Source organism: Globicephala melas, chromosome 7 (genome assembly GCF_963455315.2).
Source record: "Globicephala melas chromosome 7, mGloMel1.2, whole genome shotgun sequence".
Classification (NCBI taxonomy): Eukaryota; Metazoa; Chordata; class Mammalia; order Artiodactyla; family Delphinidae; genus Globicephala; species Globicephala melas.
In genome coordinates, this window is record NC_083320.1 from 66,352,777 (window position 1) to 66,377,488 (window position 24,712).

At 35.2% G+C, this 24,712-nt stretch overlaps 1 protein-coding gene across 5 annotated transcripts in view; it reads left to right on the plus strand.

Moving 5' to 3' along the window:
• The window catches only part of SCN3A (sodium voltage-gated channel alpha subunit 3), a 112,855-nt gene that overhangs the window by 25,878 nt on the left and 62,265 nt on the right, over positions 1 to 24,712 (plus strand). For 4 of the 5 annotated variants that reach the window (XM_060302340.1, XM_060302343.1, XM_060302344.1 and 1 more), the window contains exons 3-11: positions 4,366 to 4,679; positions 10,025 to 10,142; positions 11,796 to 11,886; positions 15,700 to 15,828; positions 16,510 to 16,601; positions 17,399 to 17,671; positions 17,870 to 17,933; positions 22,889 to 23,030; positions 24,135 to 24,341. In XM_060302340.1, the coding sequence (XP_060158323.1) occupies positions 4,416 to 4,679; positions 10,025 to 10,142; positions 11,796 to 11,886; positions 15,700 to 15,828; positions 16,510 to 16,601; positions 17,399 to 17,671; positions 17,870 to 17,933; positions 22,889 to 23,030; positions 24,135 to 24,341 (1,380 nt within the window). In that variant the 5' untranslated portion in view covers positions 4,366 to 4,415. The remainder of the gene's footprint in view (positions 1 to 4,365; positions 4,680 to 10,024; positions 10,143 to 11,795; positions 11,887 to 15,699; positions 15,829 to 16,509; positions 16,602 to 17,398; positions 17,672 to 17,869; positions 17,934 to 22,888; positions 23,031 to 24,134; positions 24,342 to 24,712) is intronic. The other variant, XM_060302342.1, reaches the window with a different exon arrangement.

Consider the following 24,712-nt stretch of genomic DNA (forward strand, 5'->3'; position numbering starts at 1 on the left):
TCTGAAACAGAGCTGAACAGTAGAAGAAAAACAAGAACAAAATTACAAAATAACAAAAACCAAACCACTGGAAGCCCAGGTTTGGCAGGCGGATTCTTAACCACTGTGCCACCAGGGAAGTCCCGGGAGGATTTTCATCTTGTACTTGAATCAAAACAACAAATCTCAACAGATGGAACCCTGAAGAGGATGTGAGAATCTCGGTGTATTTCATTAAGCCAGACAGGAAAGGGATTTGCCCAAATGTAAAACAAGTTCATTCTTCTACTCAATTCTTTTCCTTTGGGATAATAAGTTATTTTCATTAAAAATCTGTTTTATATGTACACATACAAGGGCTTGTTATTAAGTTAATTAAAGCATGTTTTTTAATTTTCTATTTTAATTCTTAATACAGTAAACATGGATAGATAAGCCTCCCCTTAAACAAAAGCTCTTTGAGGTCTTCTATAATTTTAGGAGTATTAAGGAATCCTGAAACCAAAATGTGTGAAAACCATTGCTCTCGGATCACTCCCTATCTGTCTGCCTTTCATACCGCCACCATCTTTCCAAACTTCCAAATGATCATGCCACTCCCCACCCACAGCTGACCTTAGTGTGCTGAATGAGGCCTTTGGTGATCTATATCCTGCCTAAATTTCCATTCCTTTCTCTTTCCACTCCCTTTTGGGCAGGTTGGTCTCCACCCATAATGAACTGCTTATAGTTCCTCCCAAACAATCCACGCTCTCTGTTATTTCTGGGTCCATATACATGCTGCCTCCCTGCCTACCAAGTAGGTCTCTACTGATATGTCTTCCTACCAACCCTCCCCCAACTACCACCACAACAACTAGTTGGTCAAATCCCAACCTGTCTACAAAACCCACCCCAATATCACTTCTTCAGGAAAACTTGCCTGAACCATACCTCTCTGGGCAGAATAAATTGCTCCCTTTTATGGACCTCAGACAATAAGCAGTTACATATAATTGCATTATAATTATTAGTATAGAAATCTGTCTCTCTCAATGGACTGTCAGTTCCTTAAGGGCAGGGACTATGGGTACCTAGTCCAAGCACAGTGTTGATACATAGTAGTCCCTCAATTAATATATCCTAAATAAATGATCCTAAGGTTCCTTCCAGGCTTGACATTCTGTCGTCCACCCCTACAATAGGATATTTTGAACCACAGTCTTTCTTGATTAACAGAAGGATGTATTTGTTTTACTCACACACATTAACACACAAAAACACTTTAGTTTTTAATCAAAGAGATCATCTCCTCAGTCTTTTATCTTTTTTGTCCTTGCAAGGACAGTTCTGGAGAAAAATTGGTATGTTAAATTTGATGTGTTTTAATAAATTATAATGCACATATATTCATTAATAATATATATTCCACACCAAGGCATCAGTAGGAATTAATTTTCTAAAGTCTGGCCCTAATAGGAATATAAAATTATGTAAGAGCTCTGTATAATAAGCTCACAAAGAACAAGAAAGAAGAGGAAAAAAATTAAAATAGAACTGCCAAAGAACTATGAGAGGTTTCTAAACAGCAATGCTGTAGATGAAGCCCCGAGAAACTCTTGTTCACTATAATCTTTAATGTCTCAGCCTATCCAAATATTGAACAAACCCTAGTTCCCCTTGCAGACAAAAATCTGAGAGTCTAGAACTGGCCTGTCTTCTCAGGATTTAGAGACAGCAGCATGGGAATTTCAGAGACTTCTTTACTTCCTTTTGACCAAGACTCAAATTTTTTATTCTAGCCCTTGATAAGTGAACAAGAAGGTAAAGGATTATTTATTTTTAAATAAATTTCCATGATTTGTGATGGTTCCTTGTTCCATGTCATCCCAGAGAAATCAGTCATCTGTAAAGATTACTGAAAGATTTCTACATGTTTAAACTAATTTCATTTTAAAACTTAGGAACCAGGAGACTCCAATTAAATAAGTATAATTATTTCTTTATGGCAAAGTGTTGCCTCATACATGATAAGGTACTTCGATGACACTGAGGTTGAGGAAGGTTAAATGACAAACAGCAACAGACTCAATACTAATCTAGATCTCTGATACCAATTGCTGCATGGTTTTCATTCCATTGTCAGTAAAGAAACCAAAATCAGTGCAACTAAATGCTCAAATACAAAAGTAACCTTTCTTCTCCCTTAAGAAAGCAACCACATTCCACAGAAATTTTTAAAGAAAGTTTTCTCATGCTGTGTCATTTTCATTTAGCAATGGGGAAGAACCTTATCCATTTAATTCATGACAGGTGATGAGACACAGGTGGATTACACATCCCTGGGTATTTAAGGTTTGCAGTTAAGCACAAACTCTTTCCACACTGAAAAGTATAAAAGCTGTGATTATTCCACAGCAGCCTAGAGTTTGGAGTGACTATGTCACCATTGAAATGACATAAAATGGCTGAAACTATTAATTCTACTTTGTGCTGTCTACCATGAATTTAGAAGGCACAAAATAGATGATTGATTGATTTTTAAGTAAAACAGAATAACTGTTCCCAAACCTTCTGATTTATATACCGGTTGATGGAGTATAAAAAAAGAGCCTTGTCCCACCACAAATCAGAAGTTCATTTTCAGAACTAGTAGCAAAAATGGCACAATTTTTTGACAAGTCTGATAATTTATAACTTATCTAGAATATACCTTCATAATAGCAGGAAATATAATAACAATGTCATATTATGAGTATGAATTCTATGAAAAGACACAGGTATTAAAATATGTTTTGTTACTGGAACAGACCAGGGAACCAGTAACTCAGATATACACTCAAAAAACATATAATAACTTATATCATTTTTCTTATGTTACTATAAGATTTAGAGTTTCTGCTTCTCTGGAAGGTCAGTATATCCATGCAATCAACTGCCAAGAATTAGAAGGCCATTTAGGGATAAACTACCATGGAGACTAGAATAAGGGCAGAGACGGGTGGGTGGTTGCAGATAGGGAAAATGTCACAGATGACTTGGATGATTATTTTGATGCCAAGGTTGTAGATCATTCTACAAGATGACTGGTGTACTCATTGTATTTTTGTTATTTTTTCTATTTTCTATCTTGATTTTTATAATGAGATTCTTGGCACAGTGCAAAATAATATAACTGTTAACTTATGTTTCAAAATTTATGTAGCTGATTTCCTGTATTTTTGACAGCTCTGTCACATTTCCAGCAGATAGAATGTTTTCCCTTCCCTGGGAAATTGAACATGTCCACTCCACATGTCTGCCTTACCTCCATTCCTCTCCCAGCCAGGTGGTAGGCATGAATGCAGGTGCCCCTGTACTCTGCAATTCCCAGCCCATTCCTGAACCTCCACAGTCAGTTGTAGTTCCAGCAAGTTAAGACCTTATTTAAAGAAGAGTGGCTTGAATTGTGAGGATGCTTGAAACCACAACAGAGGAAATGGCTGGAGGAACTGAAGATAATTAGATTATGATAATTGACACTAGTACAGTGCTTGCTAATTCCAGAAAATAGTCTACACATTTAATGTAAATTAATTCATTTATTCCTTACAATAACCTGGGAGGTCAGTTTTCATGTTATCCCCATTTTATAGATGAAGACTGAAGCACCGAGAGGTTACATTTTTAAAGTCATGCAGCTCATCAGTGGCAGAGCCAGGGTTTAGAACAGAAGAAGTCTAGCTCCATAGTCCATGCTTTTACCACACTACACCGAATGGAAGATTCAGGAAAAAGATGAAAATTGTCTTGGAATACTTAAAGAGCAGCAGACTGGGAAAGGAAGTAAATATATTCTGCATTGCTTCAGAAGATACCTCAGAAGGATCCACGGTGAAAAGCTAAACGGAAACGGTTTTGACTTCTCTGTCCCTGCTGACAGTCAGACCTTGTCTGGACAACCAGTGGTCAATGATGCTGATAATCAGAACAGTGGCTGGGTTAGGCAAAACTTCTTTTCCTATCCTGAGATTTTATGAGTCAGGGATATACCACTGCATTGTCACCAGGATTTCTTTCTTTGGAAAGTTAGTAAGATGTGATAAAAGGAGGAGGGAGAGAAATAATGGGTCCTTGAGTAATTTTATTGACAAGCATTCTTGGCATTACTCTTTACCAAACATATACTATACTTTGGTGCAAAGGTATCAGAACAGACTTTTGAAGGACATATAAAGTTGGCGTATTGAAAATTAGATTGAATGATGCTTCTAAGTTAAAATTTGTAGTGCAGCATGAAAAGCACTACTTAAAGTTTATAGTTAAAAAAATTACTAGAAGAAACACTAAATGACATCTTGGTTGATTTTCTTAATCCCTCTCGTTCATTTGGTTTCCTATCTCTCATGCATTTTTTAAAAATTGTAGGATATTCTTATGCAAGAAGCTAAACGTAATTAAATGTGCAGGATGAAAAGATGGCACAGGCACTTCCGGTACCCCCAGGACCTGAAAGCTTCCGCCTTTTTACTAGAGAATCTCTTGCTGCTATCGAAAAACGTGCTGCAGAAGAGAAAGCCAAGAAACCCAAGAGAGAACAAAACAACGATGACGAGAACAAACCAAAGCCAAACAGTGACTTGGAAGCTGGAAAGAACCTTCCATTTATTTATGGAGACATCCCTCCAGGGATGGTGTCAGAGCCACTGGAGGACCTGGACCCGTACTATATCAATAAGAAAGTGAGTGTTGATTTTATCCTTCCAATAAGTCTTTAATTTAACTCAACTTTAATATACTTTGCTGGGGCTCATATATATACCACACCATAATTTTTCTACTGTTAAAGGTTTTATACTTTTTATTTCCACTTATTTTTAAGCACAATATAATAAGCAGAAACATTTATAAGAAATGAAGTCAAGATCTGGCCACAGTGATGAACAATTTGTACAATTTCATAGTAATTAATACTGTCAAAATTAAAACTGACATCAACAAAGCAAAATATCTGTTATTGCCGACATATTTAAGCACACGGTAGACAACAGAACAGTAGCTATGTGAAAGAAGAGTTATGGGGTACATATAACTATTTTTTAGTTCTTATTTGGCTTGAGGTTTCTTCACAATAGATTTGTGTTCTAGAGAGCAATAAATAAGCTTTTACTTAGCATCCTCCTATAGGAAGATATACAGTGAGAAGCATGTTCACCCAAGGATACATGTTTTTGGTCCACTAACCTGGAATATGATTGGGAGCTTCTCTTAACCTTAATTTGTCACAGGCTAGATTCTATAACACTTACATATTGTTAAAAAATCACTCCAAGAAAAAAATGTCAAGAACAGAAGGCAACCCCCCCCAAAACCTCGTTTTTCCATCCATATATGATTTAAATCAACAGCTATGACTGTGCCTTGCTAATACTATAATAATCACATAATTCTGTCAGAATTAGCTAGTTTTTGATGTTAAACCAGCTGTACAGTATTTTATAGGAAATATAAAAAACGGATGATAGATTTTATGCTTTCTAATTGGGTATTTTGACATCTTACAACCACAATTTATATTTCACGTTCACAAGCATAAAAACAGGCCCATGTAGAAACTAAAGATAAATTAATATCACCATGAGCCACTCGCTTACAGATTAAAGGAGATATTGAGCACTTTTACTAGCCAAAGCCAGCCCTTTTATAAGGAATGGCGAAAGAAATTGCATTCTTTAAGCAGCATACAATTTATAAGATCAATGATGGTTAAAGGAACTGACAACCATTCAGACATGGAACTAGCCCTATTGCTCTAAAGGACTGCTTCTCAAACTTCCATGTACATACACATCACCAGAGGATCTTGTTAAAATACAGATTCTGATTCCATCGATCTGGGGTGGGGTCACGGATCCTGCGTTTCTAACAAGCCCTCGAGTGAGACTCATGCTGCTAGTACATGGGCCATGCTTCGAGTAGCGAGCTTTAAAACGTTTTATTTAAAGTTACAGAACAAAGTTAAATAAACAGGTCCTTTCTTCTTCCTTTTAAACTAGCTTCATGAAAGGTGGCAGATAATAAATATTCATATAGTTCTAAAAATAATTTATTCCAGTACTTTACCATAGAATTGATAAAGAAAATTTTGAAATTTAGTTACTGTATTATAACACATGATGATGCTAGTGAGGCATTCCCCAAGAAACTAGAAGAAAATTCTCCTCTGAAAATTATTGATTCAAACTATATATTTGCAAAGATACCTTCAAGAGACAGGGGCATGACTGATACTCTGACATGATTAAAAGTATTTGCTACTTAAAGAAAGGAAGTGTCCTTAAGAAAGGGAACTGGTAAAATTAAGGGGGGGAAAGGAGAATAATAGAGACAAACATTAGCATTTTCCCAGGGAGACAGATCTTTAGTAGTAGCCCTGAAAGCATATTCCTCCCAGAAAGTCACTTCATTGTAAAGGGGCTACACTGTACTACCTAATCAAGATGTCATCAAACATATGTTTTATTTAACTAAGTCAGCTTATTTGGACTCCACCCTCAGCAAAGAATATCTTATAATTTGTCTTCCCATAGATCTGCTTAAAGAAAAGAATGTGCTGGTTGTGCTATGGCAATTATTTCAGCCCATGTGACAGTGATATAACTGGTTGTATATAAGTAGATTGGCATTCTGATTTTATATCAGGCTTTAAAGCTTGGTTAATGTGAGTCTGCTGCTGAGAAACAGAATTATTCTCTGTGTGCTGACAAAGTCAGTTTTTATTGCCTTCCTGTCTGACAGCAAGACTTGAACCCTGATTTATTCATAATGGCCATGACCCATCTTGAGAGACATCTAGACTGTTTACTGTTGTCTGCACAGCTTTCCTTTATGAAGTGTCCATAAAGATAAAGATTGAGGTGCTATTGAAGAAAAGGTAGTTTGTGGTTCTTAGGATAGAAGGAGCTAATATAGGAAGTTAATGGAGAAGTTCTGGAATTTAAAATACGGTATAGAGCTTGTTAATTATATGAAATAATGCAGGTGAAAGGCATTTTAAAATTGTAAAGCATTATGTAACTTTGCTTCCATCAATTAATGATACAGTTTACATACCTAATTTAATCATATGAGCAACATCACAGTGTATTTTAATGGCATTCAAATTGAACAGATAAAACTTAAGAATAGTGACAGTAATAATAATAGCTAACATTTGTTATGCTCATACTTTGTCAGGTACTGTTTGAGTGCTTTAACTGGTATAACTTATTTAATATTCAAAGAACCAGTGAGGCAGGTACTATGTTAACCTCATTTTATAGATGGGAAGGTGAAGCCCAGAGAGGTTAAGTAACTTGACCAAAGTCACATTCCATAAGTGGTGGATTAGGATTCGAACCCAGGCAGTCAGGCTCCAGAACCAGAGCTCTTAACCACTAAGCAAAACTACATATGGTGTTTATTAATATAAGAAAAGAAAGTTTTTTTAAAAATTGGTTTTATAATTTTGAATTCTCTGATGTATGCGGTTCTACTCAGAGAACTTATTCTTGCCTCAAGTAGTAAAAATTTTAGTGAACCTGTAAAATGTGCATTTACCTGGAAAAAAGAAGCAGGCAGCATTCCAGAGTAGACAATAACCAGTTAACATACTTCCGGATATAACATTCATCATCTTAGTAGCAATAAGTAGTACTATTTTTTTAAGTCACATCAATACTTATCATTTCTTAGAGGACTGATTTTGGAATTGACACTATTTCTCTCTCTTCTATTTACGTGTCATTCTGTCAATTTTCAGTTTAGATATATCTCTCAATAACATAAGAGCCCCAAATTTCAAATGCCTTTCTTGAAATTTTTTCACTATACAGGACATTAACGTTTTATTCTTAATTTCTCAGAACTCAGAGTTTTCTTTGTGTTAGGGGCTGTTCTCCAGAAATAAACTGGTATTGTGTTCTTAAGGTCTGATTTTTCCAGAATCAGTAAATTCACCGAAGATGCCCTTGGCATGTCGTTTTTAATCCCATTAGTACTACAAAGGCCAATCTTGTGGGAAGAGAAGAGGATTCCATGTTTTAAGGGACAGTTCATTCCTGTTCACTCTATTTTTGGAGATTTTTTCAAAATAAAATCCTCTCAATGTTACAAGTGGTTTTTTCAGGGATATTGTTTCAAAAAAGCATGAGTAAATGCACCTTAAACTATGGTAAACTTTACATGTTACTGCTGTCATTGAATGTTTAAATGGATCTAGATTGTTTGGCTATAGTATTACATGATTTAACCCTGTGAATTCAAAAAATCCTTTAATGCATTTGTGCTTCAAGGGCACTCTTCCCAATGTCCACTGTCCCTTGTGGATAATCTCAGTGCTAGTAAAGACCAGTTTATTTGCCCTTGTCATAGAATTGTTCAAATTTATAGAGTACAGTTCATGGAAAATGGTTGGTGAGGTCCATGGTCTTGAATACAAAAGGCCAATGTGCAGAGAAGTTGTTTTCTCTACCCTTTATACTTACAATATAAATATTTTATATTTATAAAATATAAATATTATACTCACAATATATCTATTCAAACAGAGCATGTTGTCAGTGAACATGAATGTATGGGATATAGCCCTTACTTAAAGGATAAAAACATATTATTAAGTAACTGGTTATATAGAATGTCTTATATAGATGTCTTAAAGGTAAATGGCATCTTAAAGATAAACCCACATTTATTTAAAACAAGTGTTTATTTGCAAACCAGGCTATTAAATACTGTGGAAAAAATGGAGAAAAAGTAGTGAACAGGCTCTTTATGTTCAATGATTTATAACAACTTCTAAGCTAGTCCTCAGTGGAATGAACTCTACATGTAAATTGCTACTTGACTCTAATTACAAGCAACATGCCAATGTGCGTATATTAATGTACTAAGACTTACTGGAAAAGGGAAACAATTAGGGAGTGATCAGAAGGCAGTGTGATTTATCTGGAAAGACATGGTGGAGGAGATGATCTTGATAGCTGAGGACATTCCCAGAGAGTAGGAATTTTCAATCCTTGGCTGCATATTAGAATCACGTGAGGAAATTTTTTAACATACCATTGTTTGTGCCCATCCTCCAGAAATTGATTCAATTGTTCTCGCGTGGATCCCATATACTGGCGATTTTAAAATCACCCCAGGAAATTCTAACATGTGGACAGGACTAAGAACCTTTGATATAATAGTGGGTCATTGTAGGTGGGACCTTACTGTCAGGTCTGTTATGGACCTGAAACAGGAGGAAGTTTGCATTACATGACCTTTCAGGTGCCTCCCTCCTCTAGGATTCTATGACACTCATTTTCAGAATCAGAGGGAGAAGTTGACAGTGAGTGGAACTGGCAAGTGAATTGAATTGGCTGGAACAGAGATGCTTTGGTGGGAAAAAAATAAAAGATGATCCTAGAGAGACCTACTAGGTAATCACTGGGTAGTACAGCTTAAATGGTAAATTGAAGATTATAGGTTTCGGGGAATGCCCTTTGAAATGATGTAGTTCAGCCTAACTCTTAATGCAGCTGTTCCTTCTCAGTATTACCAGCAGATCTATAGAATGAGCAAAAACAGTTTATTCAGCCTGTTTGAACATTTTAAAGTAGGACAACTACCAGAGGGAAAATAGCCTTCATAAACTTTGGAGTTAAAAGACTTGATGCAATTAAAATATTTATAAAAGATTATTTTAATAGCAGTATGTACAGAATAATCTGAAAAGTTACCAAAACTGGAGACAGATGGTAAGGCTTAGATAGACTTAGAGTCCATAAAGTTACCTTACATCTTGGTAAAAATTTTGTGTAGGATCATCAATTTGTATCAGGAAGTTGATACCTGAGAGACAGATTAGATAATAGTATATCATATCTTTATTTGTAGCTATATGTTAATTTAAGGGAGAAACATCTAACATGTTTATAGTTATGATATACAAACTGGCTTAAACAAGTTCAAACAAATCAGGTAAAAAGTTTTTTTATGTGTATAAGCTCTTCAAATAAGCCACATGTCTAATCTAGTGATTTTTTTCTCATATTTTCTTTTTCAGACTTTTATAGTATTGAATAAAGGGAAGGCAATTTTCCGATTCAGTGCCACCTCTGCCTTGTATATTTTAACTCCGCTAAACCCTGTTAGGAAAATTGCTATTAAGATTTTGGTACATTCATATCCTTTTCATGTGAATTGTCTAAATGCTGTTTCTAGTAGTTGATTTTACAAAAAATGTCATTCTTTTTAAAATATATATATAAAATTTCTTTGGGATTAATGGTAACATTGTTGTTTAATCTGTTTTACTCATGATTTTCTGCTATTTATGACAAGATTATTGTAGAATGACTATTATGATTCTAGAAGTAAAAACGCTACCATGATAGTGAATGTGTAAATGAGACACATTGTGTAGTACGAATAACAGCAAATCTACTTCAAACTTTTTATTAACCTCAATTAGACCATATATAACCACGACTAAAGAAACATAGTCTATGGTGCTTAGTATTATTATCTATATTACCAAATGTTCAAACTTTTGTGCCTTAATTCGTTCTGTATTTTCATCTCCTGGGCCTGTCCCCTCTCCCTTCCTGCCTCCCTCCTTCCTTCCTTCCTTTCTTCCCTCTTTCCTTCCTTTCTTCCCTCTTTCCTTCCTTTCTTCCCTCTTTCCTTCCTTTCTTCCCTCTTTCCTTCCTTTAGTAAATATTTTTTAAACTACTATGTGCCTATGTATCTGATTGATAATATATATTTAAAACTCATTGAACTTAAAACTACTTACAGTGATAGTCAAAATGTATATGTAAAATGACATAATAGGGGTGGATTTCAAGAAAATTCTCAACACATGATAATAAAATAGAAAGGTGATCTTCAGATGCAGTGTTCAAGAATGGCATCTTATACAGATTCAAAACAGGCTAACATTAAAAACTAAAAGAGAGACAATAGAGACAGGGTTAACCTAGAAACAGGGGAAATAGGACTGATAACCTTTTGAAATGCATTTGAATTCTCCCATTCTATGGTTTGATACTGTAAAGTATTTACGTTTTAAAATAAAAGATTTACCTCAAAATATGTAATCATAAACTTCCTTAGAGTGAAGTCTGGATTGAGATCCTAAGGGAAATTACCATATCTAATTCTTAGGAAGGTTTAAAAACAGTGTTTGTTTAGGTATGGTGTGGACTAGATACAGGAAGATAGCTAGGTGGTCAAAGTTCCCACACTCTCAAGTGAAAATAGAAAGTTAGAAAATAATACTAGCTCTTTAGCAAAAAATTGTCTCTCTCTTTATTCTTACGTTGTAAACGCTAAAGGAACAAGTTACATCACTATAAGACTGCTAGAGTTTCTAATTACAGTGGAATTCTCAAGCAGTGTAATCCTCAAATATATGGGGCTGTACATTCTCAAGTGTATTACATTGCACTCATTAACCTTTTTTCTGTCAGTAGAAATTGTAAACGATACCTGAAGTATAACTTTTAGATTTATACTATAAACTTACTAAAGAATGGTCATTTCCCCGGCAGTGCAGTTTCACACAACTCACTGAAATGCAAAATTCACATTTGCTTCAAATAGAGATCTCTTTCTATTGAATTCAGTTTTGTGAGAAAATGATGTAAAATAAAAAAGAATGGACCAAGAGTATATGACAGACTTTGAAGTTTCTTACTGTTTTTGCCATTGTTTTAAAAGAAATAAGTAAGGTTAATTTTACAGGTAACTTGTGTTGATTTTTTTTTTTTGTACTGGATCATTTTTAAGTGGCCATGACATTGTACTAGCATTTATTCCTTAACTATAATCTACTTTATTCAGCATGCTTATCATGTGCACTATTTTGACCAACTGTGTATTTATGACCCTGAGTAATCCTCCAGACTGGACAAAGAATGTAGAGTAAGTAGAAATAATTTCTTGGAATGAGAAATACACACTCAAATTCTCTAGCAATCTCCTTATAGTTATGGTCTGACTCATGGTTTCCACTTTTTTGAAGTCAGGCTAAACACTTTTAAGAAAAAGTTATTTCCATAATATGAAAAAAATAGAGGAAGTTCTTAGGGGACTTTTTCTCCTATGAGGTAGGTATTTCTTCTGACAAAGGACAGTATTTGTTTAAGAAAGGTTATTAATTGTATATACTAGGTGGTAAACTAAACAATCATTTAGCATAGAAGTTAAGACTGAATCACAGTTATGCACTTTAGATAAAATATAATTACCATTTGAATAATTTTATAAATAAAATTATTTTATTCTAGTATATTACCATTATTGTTATATTCTGATAAAATAGATTTAGGTGTTTAGCTCTATATTACTATATTAGGCATTTCAGTTATATGTTTTATCATTGCATTTAGGAAAAATACATTTAGGTATTTAAGTTACTTTGATGTTTAGTTACATTTCGACACATAGTTTATTTAGACAGAGGATGTGTGCTAAAACACCACAGGTGTGTCCTGTAAAAAGGAAATATAGAACTACCATATGACCCAGCAATCCCACTACTGGGCATATACCCTGAGAAAACCATAATTCAAAAAGAGTCATGTACCACAATGTTCATTGCAGCTCTATTTACAATAGCCAGGACATGGAAGCAACCTCAGTGTCCATCGACAGATGAATGGATAAAGATGATGTGGCACATATATACAATGGAATATTACTCAGCCATAAAAAGAAACAAACTTGAGTTATTTGTAGTGAGGTGGATGGACCTAGAGTCTGTCATACTGAATGAAGTAACTCAGAAAGAGAAAAACAAATACTGTATGCTAACACATATACATGGAATCTAAAAAAAAAAAACCAATGGTTCTGAGGAACCTAGGGGCAGGACAGGAATAAAGACGCAGACATAGAGAATGGACTTGAGGACACAGGGAGGGGGAAGGGTAAGCTGGGACGAAGTGAGAGAGTGGCATGGACATATATACACTACCAAATGTAAAATAGATAGCTAGTGGGAAGCAGCCACATAGCACAGGGAGATCAGCTCAGTGCTTTGTGACCACCTAGAGGGGTGGGATAGGGAGGGTGGGAGGGAGACGCAAGAGGGAGGAGATATGGGGATATATGTATATATATAGCTGATTCACTTTGTTATAAAGCAGAAACTAACACACCATTGTAAAGCAATTATACTCCAATAAAGATATTTAAAAAGAAGAGAGACAGGTAAAGGGGACACTTAAATATTATTATTTGAATATGCAGTTTTCTCTTTTTAAAGTCATTTTTGGAGATGACTATATCCATTATGAAAAGTCTTAGCTTTACAAAAGCTTTTGACTTACACGGTTTAGTTGGGAAACTTTGCACAGGTTTCTGATCAATTATCTCTAGTCAGTTGACAGCAAGGCAGCAGGAAAACAAGCAAAATATTAGTGGTTACAGTCAAAAAACAAAACAAAACAAAGAAACAAACAAACAAAAAACCACACAAAAAAACAGAGTCCAATGCAAAGAGAAGTCAGTCCCGACATGAAAATAGAAGTCACTGATAGCAGAAACCACCCCTGTACAAAGAGGTAGCATACTCAGAAGGCCTGAGGACCATATTGCATAGTGAAGGTTGTTATGTAAGGCAAGGTACTTCTATGGACATCAAAATTACAGGGGAAAATAAAACACCTTGTAAAATGGACAGAATCAACAATATGATTAAGAGCCTAGTGGGGGTACAGCCAAGAAAAATCAAGATCCCCTTGATTCTCACTGACCTGTTCAATCTAGTTTGCTAATAGGTACATCTGAACACCCATTCTGTGCAAAGCTGTCTCAAATGTTAAGTTCTAAGACCTCTCTTCCTTGGATAGCTATCACACTCACCATACACTCCAAATGTCCCCACAAATTTTCTTCCTTTTCCAAAACAGGAATAGGAGCAGGGACTTTAATCTTGTTTCTAGTCTGCAGATAACTTAGAATTGCTTAAGCATAAACCACAGGGCGCTAACCATTAATAGGATAAACAGAACATACATGGGAGCTGTCTCATGCCTTTTGCAATGCCAGGTAACTCTCCAAACAGAAATGTCATGGTGATTATATGTAATACACAAAGATCCAAACCAAAACACAAGTAACCATAAGCTTGGCATTGTAAATTATGTCTTCCTAATAAAGTCAGCTACTTCATAATAAGTAAAGATAGCAGTTATACTTACTCCTCATGAAATTAATTGAATTGTTTAAAAAAGAAAGACTTAGGAAAACTAGACGTGAAGATTTCTGCATACATTTTCCTTTGATTTCTTTGTTCCCTCAAAAGAGAGAAATTTCTACAGAAAAAAAAAATGCGAAAATAACTCTCCTAACTTTTTTCACATATAAAATACTAGTAGGCTAGAAAAGATAATGAATTTTAATGAAAGTAAATTAAATCTTTGTGGCTTGAGAGGAGTAATCTGAACAAACTTAGATTGTACTTTTAAAAAGAATCCACTGTTGAAAAACAAGTACTCTCTCCCAACTATTTTTGGAAGAAACAGAAATAACTTGTATTGTCAACACTCAAAGGAGAGAGGGCTAGAAATTCACTACCAAACAACAAATGGAAAAGTCTTTCACCATTTTGGAGGCTGAAACTTGAATTTGAGCATGTTTAAATGATTTGGCCCAATTGCATAGTAACTGATGAGAGGTTAGATTCAGGAATTTTGGTATCCCTGAAATTTGGTAATTTTGGTAATTGTGTAAACACACACACAGAAAATTCTAATGCACTGAAAGTTTTTTAATGAATATGTATATATACATATATATATATATATTTGGTGAATATATGTGTGTGTGTGTGTGTATATATATATATATATAGAGAGAGAGAGAGAGAGAGAAAGAGAGGGAGAGAGAGAGAGAAAAGCAGATTTATAACTTTATGCCTGAATCTTAAGGATAAAAAGGGGAAGCAGGGCTTCCCTGGTGGCACAGTGGTTGAGAGTCTTCCTGCTGATGAAGGGGACACGGGTTTGTGCCCCGGTCCGCCGGGCCCGTGAGCCATGGCCGCTGAGCCTGCGTGTCCGGAGCCTGTGCTCCACAATGGGAGAGGCCACAACAGTGAGAGGCCCGCGTACCGCAAAAAAAAAAAAGGGGAAGTACATTTTCTAGATTAGACATGTAAAATATCCCCCCAAATTATTTTAATCATTAAGAAATCTGAGTGAAATATTTTATTATAAATAAACAAATCCAAGAAATGTTATCTCTAGAGCTATAATGTCCAATAAGCCACATGCAGCTATTGAAACTTGAAATTTGGCTAGTCTTAATTGTTGAAAGGATAACATTTTAGATATATTGGTTTAAATAAAATATAATATGCAAACTAAGTTTACTCATTCCTTCTTACTTTTTTATTTGGTTACTAGAAATTTAAAAACTACATATGTAGCTTGTATTATATTTCATTTGGACAGTGTTGCTCTAGCACATCAAGCTTGATAAATATCCATAAAACACATGAAACTATTATTCTAAAACCTAAATATTTCAACAAGATCAGATTCTTTGTGGAAGATATTATCTCTTCAGTTTAACCCTTTACTCAAGCTCATAAGATTAAACTAGCAGGTTTTTTTGGTAAGTGGAAATAAGGAACAAGGTCTTAGTGAAGTGAAAAACCACATAAGGATAGGATTTGCTATATTTTAACAGTTCAAACGAAGCAGTTAATTTTTGTTTGGATGCTTTTCCTAGGTACACATTCACTGGAATCTATACCTTTGAGTCACTTATAAAAATCTTGGCAAGAGGGTTTTGCTTAGAAGATTTTACATTCCTTCGTGATCCATGGAACTGGCTGGATTTCAGTGTCATTGTGATGGCGTGAGTATTTTTGAAAACATGTTAAGCTCAAAGGAATGAAAATAGTTGCAGCATAAATAAGGTAGTTGTGACATATTTTTAAAGTAGAGTTTGCTTATAAGCCAAATTAACTATATGCCTCATATATTTTGAGAATACATATTAGAATATATATTGCAAGGTAAATATATCTGGTAAATGAGCAATAAATGGAATTACATTCATGCCATATAGCCTTCTACTTCATCAAAGTGAAGTTATTCATTGACTATAATTTAATACCACCAACTGTACTTCGATTAGTTTTGTAAACAAACTTGTTCATATTAGTGAAAACTGCATTGAAATAAAGCAGCAATATTTTATTCCGTAAAGGCAGCTGTTAGCACATGGCACCCTGAAGTCTATAGCATTTCCATAAAACTCAAGGGGCTCTATATGCCAAACCAAACCACTTTTCATTCTTTATTTAGTATAAACTTTTCCAAAACTATCAGTAACTCTGATTTAATTCTACAGGTATGTAACAGAATTTGTAAGCCTAGGCAATGTTTCAGCCCTTCGAACTTTCAGAGTCTTGAGAGCTCTGAAAACTATTTCTGTAATCCCAGGTAAGAAGAAACTGGTGTAAGATGGTAGGCCCCTTATATCTCCAACTTTTCTTTTGTGTTATTGTGTTTGTGTGTGAACTCCCTATTACAGATATGTGACAGAGTTTGTGGACCTGGGCAATGTCTCAGCGTTGAGAACATTCAGAGTTCTCCGAGCACTGAAAACAATTTCAGTCATTCCAGGTGAGAGCTAGCTTAAACACCGAGGCTGACTTTAAATACACTGTAATAATATTGAGGTTGAAATTACACTTATAACATTAGCCTTGTTGTTTATTGTTTGTCATCTTCAAGAATGCCAAATGAAATTGCATGTTTATTTATAAAGTCAGCCTTTGAGTTTAACATAGAATTGCATGAGGTGTCTATAAAAAATACTGGTTTTGCTCTCTTTCTCACCCACTTTTTTTTGCATTTACGATGCAATGTTTTCTTTTTCTTACATTCTAAAAAAGCTTTGCTACCATGGCTTTACTAACTGATTTAGATTTTACCATTTACCGCGGATCTATTTTGAAAGTGGATCTCCTCTTATAAAGGAGCAAAGATTATTACTGAACAGCATGTACATGGCATGGGATTTTTATTATTTTAAAATTCTTTCCTCCTCTAAATCATTGCTACTTGGAAGCTAGTATTAAAAAATGGTTGGAGAGAAACAGCCTCATGAAACACAAAATCTGAAGTGTAAAACAACTGCAAGTTTGCCTTTACATGTTCGTGGCAGCACATAAAACCACACATTAAGAAAACCTCCTGCCTAGATATTTACACCTTTATTTTAAACCTCCAGAAAGCACACTGATCATAAATAAAATCTGCTCTTCATCCATTTCCCAAACCATCTGGCTGTCCATAAAGCTTTGGTGTCTAAAGAGACAAACAACTGTTTGTGGGGAAAGAGAATGTGTATGACTATTAAGAAGACATTGTGGCTTATGACACTCTTCCTCAGCTGACCTATCCTTCTCTCTCCTCAGGTTTAAAGACCATCGTGGGTGCCCTGATCCAGTCTGTGAAGAAGCTTTCTGACGTCATGATCTTGACTGTGTTCTGTCTGAGCGTGTTTGCTCTAATTGGTCTGCAGCTGTTCATGGGCAACCTGCGGAATAAATGTTTGCAATGGCCCCCAAGCAATTCTGCTTTTGAAACCAACACCACCTCCTTCTTTAATGGCACAAGGAATTCAAATGGGACATTTGTTAATGTAACAATGAGCACATTTAACTGGAAGGATTACATTGAAGAGGAAGGTAAGCAAGATTGCTCCATTGTTAATCTCAGTGTTGCTGAATGAGTTTTCAACTATAAATAGTTGAGGCTGTGGGCTTGAAGTCATCTTTGTAAATTGGTGTCCACTTTGGAAATAACTGAACTAAACAAATTCTCATTTGTTCCTAATGGCAATAGGACTGATATGAAATGAAACAGTTTATTCTTTATATTAACAGGTCACTTTTATGTTTTGGATGGACAAAAAGACCCTTTACTCTGTGGAAATGGCTCAGATGCAGGGTAAGGATAACTTTTTTCTAAAGATGTAGAACACTTTGGAAAAAAAAGCAAATAGGAAAAATATACCGGGGTAGCCTTACATGTGTATAATAAAGAGTGGTACTGCCTACCTAGGAAGTACCTTCTCTGTCTTAATTGCATTGGTATCAATTCTAAACTCACAGCCATTAAAATCATCCCTTTGGGTGAAGAACTGTCATCAAGAATTTGACAGTTAGGATGTACCTGAATTATTGCTCCAAGTGTGAAGGCCCAGCATCTGTCTTGTCTGTAAACCCATCAGAGCCATTTAAGAATTACAGGGAAGGAAACATAAGATGGGTACATTTTGATTGATGTGAGGATGTATTGATGGGATAAGTTTTGCTGTGGCTAGAAATGATCCAGACTGTAACATGGTCTTCAGGGTGCAAACCCAGTTGGGAAACTGCTTTGAGAGACTTAGGTATTCTTGAAATAGCATGAAATCCTGTGTGCAAGGAAGCCACGTGGCAGATGTATGTCAAAGGCATGTTTGAGTCTGCATCTGCATATTTTACAGTTTTTTTTCACATTCTACAATAAGAGATGCTGTAATGTCTTAGCTATCCTGCTAGTCTCTCATACTTAACATATTTTGCCAAGAGTATTATAAATTAATTTTAAATCAGGGTAGAGAGTGAATTTCTTAGAAGCCAAGGGATAGCAATAGTAAGTGACTCTTAGATCACAGAACTTACACAGAACATATTTTGAGTCATCCTAGAAAATGGGAAACTGGTGTGGTCATAAAGGTTTAAGAGGGTTACTAAAACCATATACCAGTCACAGAGATGGAATTTGGGGGAAATTTTTTTTCCTGATAGTTTTCTCAAACTTTGGTAGGAGAACACGGTGAATAAGAGCATAGGTTCTACAGTTTATGTATACCTGGGTTCAAATCCAACCTCCACCATTTAAAATCTCTTTGACCTTGGAAAAGTGTCCAAAGCTCTCTGTATTTGAGTTTATTTATTTCTAAAATGAAGAGAGTAATATCATCTCTCCCTTGGGGCTATTATGGTGATTAATTACTTAATACATATAAAGCACTTGGACTAGCACCTGGTCCATCAAAAACATTTATTGCATGTTAGCTATTGTTTTTATTATTACGGTTAAAAACCTAGATGAAATTTTGGATAAGGTTGGTTAATGCATACTTATCCCTACTAAACCATACTAATCCCTTCCGTTTATTGAGTACCTGCTATGGGTCAGGTAATTTACATGGTAAAATTGACTGTCACTCTATTGTTAAATGTCAAATAAAATTCTAAAGAAATCTATGCAACTTCAATACTTCCTATAAGACTATAGTCATTAAGACAATATGGTATTGGGAAATAGTAGCTATAGATCAATGAAACAGAGCAGACAGCCAAAAAAATAGACCACAAAAAATGTTGTCAACTAGTTTTTGACAAAGAAAAAAGTGCAATTCAATAGACACAGGAAAATTTTTTCAAAAAGTGGTGCTAAAACAATTGGTGATCCATATGCAATAAAATGAATCTAGATACAGCTTTACACCCTACACAAAAATTAACTCAAAACTAATCATAAACCTAAATGTAAAATACAAAATTATTAAAATTCTTTAAGAAAACATAGAATAAAAGCTACATGACTTTGGAATTTGTGATGAGTTTTTAAATGCAACCCCAATAGCACAGTCCATGAAAGAAATAATTGATAAGTTGGACTTTATTAAAATTAAAAGCTTCTGCTCTGCAAAGACACTGTAAAAGGGAGTGAAAAGACAAGCCATAGAGTGGGAAAAAGTATTTGCAAAACACATATCTGATAAAGGACTTGTATCCAATATAAACAAAGCACCCTTAAAACTCAAAAAAAGGAGGCAAATAACCCAATTTAAAAATGGGCAAAACTCTGGACACCTTACAAAAGAATATACACAGATAGCTAATATGGATATATAAAGATGTTCAACACCTTTTGTCACTAGGGAGTTGAAAGTAAAACAATAATGAGTTACTACTATATAGCTATTAGAATGACAGAAATTTTTTTTAAAAACTGAAAATACCAACTGCTGGTGAAGATGCAGAACAGGAATTCTCATTCATTCATTGCTGGTTGGAATGCAAAATAGTACGGCCACTTTAAAAGACAATTTGGCAGTTTCTTACAAAATAAACAGTCTTACCATACAACTCAGCAACTGCCCTACTAAATATTTAGCTAATTAATTTGAAAATTTATATCCACACAAAATCCTGATATGAATATTTATAGCAGCTGCATTCATAATCACAAGAAACTGGAAGCAATCAAGTTATCCCTCAAGAAGTGAGTAAACAAACTGTGGTATGCTCATACAATGAAATATTACTGAGTAATAAAAAGAAATGAGCTATCAAGCCATAAAAACATTGATGAACCTTAAATGCATATTAATAAGTGAAAAAAAGCCAATCTGAAAAAGCTACATTCTGTATAATTCCAATTACATGACATTCTGAAAAAGATACACAATAGAGATGATAAAAAGATCAATGTTTTCCAGGGGTTCAGGGTAGGGCCTTGACTGGTTGATGCATAGGGGATTTTGTAGGGTGGAGAAACTATTCTGTATGATTCTGAAATGGTGAACGTTAAGCATTTGTCAAATTCATAGAACTTTACAGCACAAAGACTGAACAGTATAAGCAAAAAAAAAAATCTTACGTGAGGTTTAGGGATCCCAGGTTGAAACACAGAATGTGACAAAGGTATTTAAATATATTTTAAAATATAAAATAACCTCACTGAAGGAGGGGAATAGGTGCTAATCTAAGAAACTTTAGAAATGAATGGAGCCTGTAAGACTAAGGCAAAAGGAACTGTACCCTATTTGATAAAGCTGTTTTCCATGATAATATGGATTAACAATACTGAAACAATTATACATGTATACTGGTACTGAACAATTAAGTATACAGATAGCAGATGACAGAAGCCAGGTTTCTCACTTTTGGAGTGAGGGTTTACAGATAAGCCAAGGGAGGAGGATCAATCCAGAATGATCCCATAGTAATGAAATAAAGTTGGAGAAATGAGTATGACCATATATTTAGCTTAATCTAGGCACATACAAAAATATATATATATGGTATTAGAAAGCAAGATCTGGGTGCTGTGTTTATTACCAAGGCAGTGTCATTGCTTCTAGGCCCTCAGCTGGCAGAGTGAGGAGATATATGTGTATACACAAACACATACACACACTAATCGTAATTTCTAATGCTGTTCTTCAATAAAAGAGCAAAGGCTCCTTGGAGAAATGGCTGATTCTAGGACTGGGGCAGAAAATATAAAAGATGATCCTGGAGCATCTTGTAGTTCCAGAATGTAAGAAAGTGCTGAAAAACAAACAAAAACAAAACACACACCTCCATGGGTTGTGGCAAAGACATACAGGAGTCAAGTGAAAAAGCTCCCAATGGCCAAAGCTGGAATAGTTTGAGCAAAAAATTACAATAATTATATTATAAATATAACTGTATTATAATTCAACGTATAAAATGAATATCCATGAGTATATACTTATATACATAACTGATTGAATAAATAAATAAATGAGAGATAATAGATAAATCTCATGCAGAAGAATTCCAAATAATTTCTGTACATACTCCACTCTTAAGAAGGTGGATCATAACTCCCTGCTCCTTATGTGTAGGCTGCACATAATGACTTTATTCCAAAGAGTGCAGTATGGAAAAAGAAGAAAAAACAAGAGTAGATTTACAGTGGAGAAACCTGACAAACACTATCTCACCTGACAAACACTATCTCAAGTCAGGTGATGAAAGTTAGCATCAACAGTGATATCATACTGATAGCATGTACCCTTGATATGATGTAAGGATAAAAATATTTTACGTCTGTGGTCTTCCTCCCAAAAAATCCATAACCTCAATATCTAATCATGAGAAAAACATCAGACAAATCCCAATTGAAAGATATTCTTCAAAATACCTGACCAGTATTCCTCAAAAATGTCAAGGTAATCAGAAACAAGGAAAAGTCTGATAAACTATCACAGCCAAGAGGAGCCTAATGAGACATGATGACTAAATGTAATGTGCATCCTGGATGGGATCCTGGAACGTAAAAAGGATATTAGGGAAAAACGGAGAAAATATGACTAAATTATGGACTTTGGTTAATAATGATATATCAATTTTTTTTTTTTTGGTAATACGTGGGCCTCTCACTGTTGTGGCCTCTCCCGTTGCGGAGCACAGGCTCCGGACGCGCAGGCTCAGCGGCCATGGCTCATGGGCCCAGCCGCTCTGCGGCATGTGGGATCTTCCCGGACCGGGGCACGAACCCGTGTCCCCTGCATCGGCAGGCAGACTCTCCACCACTGCGCCACCAGGGAAGCGCAATAATAATATAGCAATATTGATTGAAATGTACTATACCAACATAAGATGTTAATTATATGGGAAACTAGGCATGGGATAAATGGGAAGTCTCTGTACTCTCTTTGCAATTTTTCTGCACATCTATAATTATTCTAAAATGTAAGTTTTATTTTAGGAATTTTTATAGAAGTGACTAATGAAGTAACTCATTAAGTTGTTCCCTACCTTTTGGTTGTTTTCTGACTTTTCATTTTTAATCACTGATTCTTGCCACTTTGAAAAGAAAGGTGTCAGAGGCAAAAAAATGTGTGGTTGCTGCCTCTCTGCCATTCTAAATGTCTATAAATGATTCCTCACACCTAAGTTTTCTATTGATTTTCCTATTAAATTTCATCTGATAACAGTTTCACTGTGAACAATTATCTAAAGTGTTCTGGAAATGAAGGCAAGCAAATTCATCACAGACAGCAACTCTGGGTTTTGACAATTCCTATAAATTAATATGGATTGAAATAGCTATAATTGCTCTGCTGACCCCAGCTCCATTTCTCTCTCTTGCAGCCAGTGTCCGGAAGGATACATCTGTGTGAAGGCTGGTCGAAACCCCAACTATGGCTACACAAGCTTCGACACTTTTAGCTGGGCTTTCTTGTCTCTATTTCGACTCATGACTCAAGACTACTGGGAGAACCTTTACCAGCTGGTAAGTGTATTAGTCCCTTTGGGTTGCTATAACAAAATGCCATAACAGAAATACATTTCTCACAGTTCTGGAGGCTGGGGAGTCCAAGATCAAGACACCAGCATGATCGCATTCTGACAAGAGCCCTCTTCCTGGTTCATAAGCTGACATCTTCTTGCTGTGTCATCACCCAGAGGAAGGGGTTAGGGATTTCTCTGGAGTCCCTTTTTATTAGGCACTCTTTTTATTAGCCCATTCATGTGGGCTCCACTCTCATGACCTAAACACCTCCCAGAGGCCACACCTTCTAATAGCAACACAATGGGCATTAGGATTTCAACATACGAATTTGGGCGGGGGGTGGGGGACACACACATTCAGAGCACAGCAGAAAGGTTCAAACTAACATGCATGAAAGTTAAATTTATGAACATATATGAAATGACTAGTATAGATATTTGTTTATAATACTCTAGAATACAGAGAAGGGTACAGCATAAAGCAAGTGTGCCTAGGATCCCAATTGTTCATTCACTCAGTACATGTATATTGAGATTCTTTGATGACAAGCATTCTGCTAGGTGCTATGGAGGATGCAGAGAATGTTCATGACTTTGAGTTTATAATATAGTTGTGGATTTAACAAGAACATGTGAAAAGATTTTGAAATTCAATTATATAAAAATTTCAAATTAAACCTAAGGTTAATTGGAGCTAGAAGAGGAGGGAAGAAAGATGTTATCTCTAGATGATGTGGAGAGTAGTAACTCCATTGAAAGGAATTAAAAATAGTGTCCTTACTTGTAATATTGCCCCACATTATAGACTCTAAGAAAAGCATTTTAGTAGTGCTCAAATACATATCCAGTATATACTAATTTGAAATGTGTATGCTTACATCAAATGACACTACAATCAAGCCTCAAATAATTTAACTATTATTTGTGTCTCTGTGTGTGTGTGTGTGTGTGTGTGTGTGTGCGCATTTGAACACCAAATAAAATCTTGGTCAAAATACATTGAATGCTAAAAAGCATTTGTCTTCTGTCTAATGATGCTCATCCGATCTTTATTTGGGGACATTTTATAAAATATTGTTGAAATTTATCTTTTTTTTTTCCCTAGACGTTACGTGCTGCTGGAAAAACATACATGATATTTTTTGTCCTGGTGATTTTCTTGGGCTCTTTTTATTTGGTGAATTTGATCCTGGCTGTGGTAGCCATGGCCTATGAAGAACAGAATCAGGCCACCTTAGAAGAGGCAGAACAGAAAGAGGCTGAATTTCAGCAAATGCTCGAACAGATTAAAAAGCAACAGGAAGAAGCTCAGGTACTAAGTGATAATAAGCAAAGCTGCTTTATTATTATTATTTAGTTTTAAGTAGGAATACTGTTGTACCATAGAGGTCAAACTGGAACTGGCTTTTCATTTGGCATACAGGCATTGTCATTAGAAAAGAGAAAGCTATTCAAACATAAAATTGTTTCCTAAGTTAGAGTCAGAGTAGCTTTTTAGATATTATAGATAAGGAAATTAGCTCAGGGTAGAAAACGTATTCAGAATAAGGTTAACTATGCAATTGTCACATGAAAACTCAGGGGAGATTTTGATTTTCAGTTTAATGTAGAAAATATACATAATGGATATTTCCAACTATTCCTGTTTTACCCCTAATTACAACATTTGAAGTTTTATTCTAT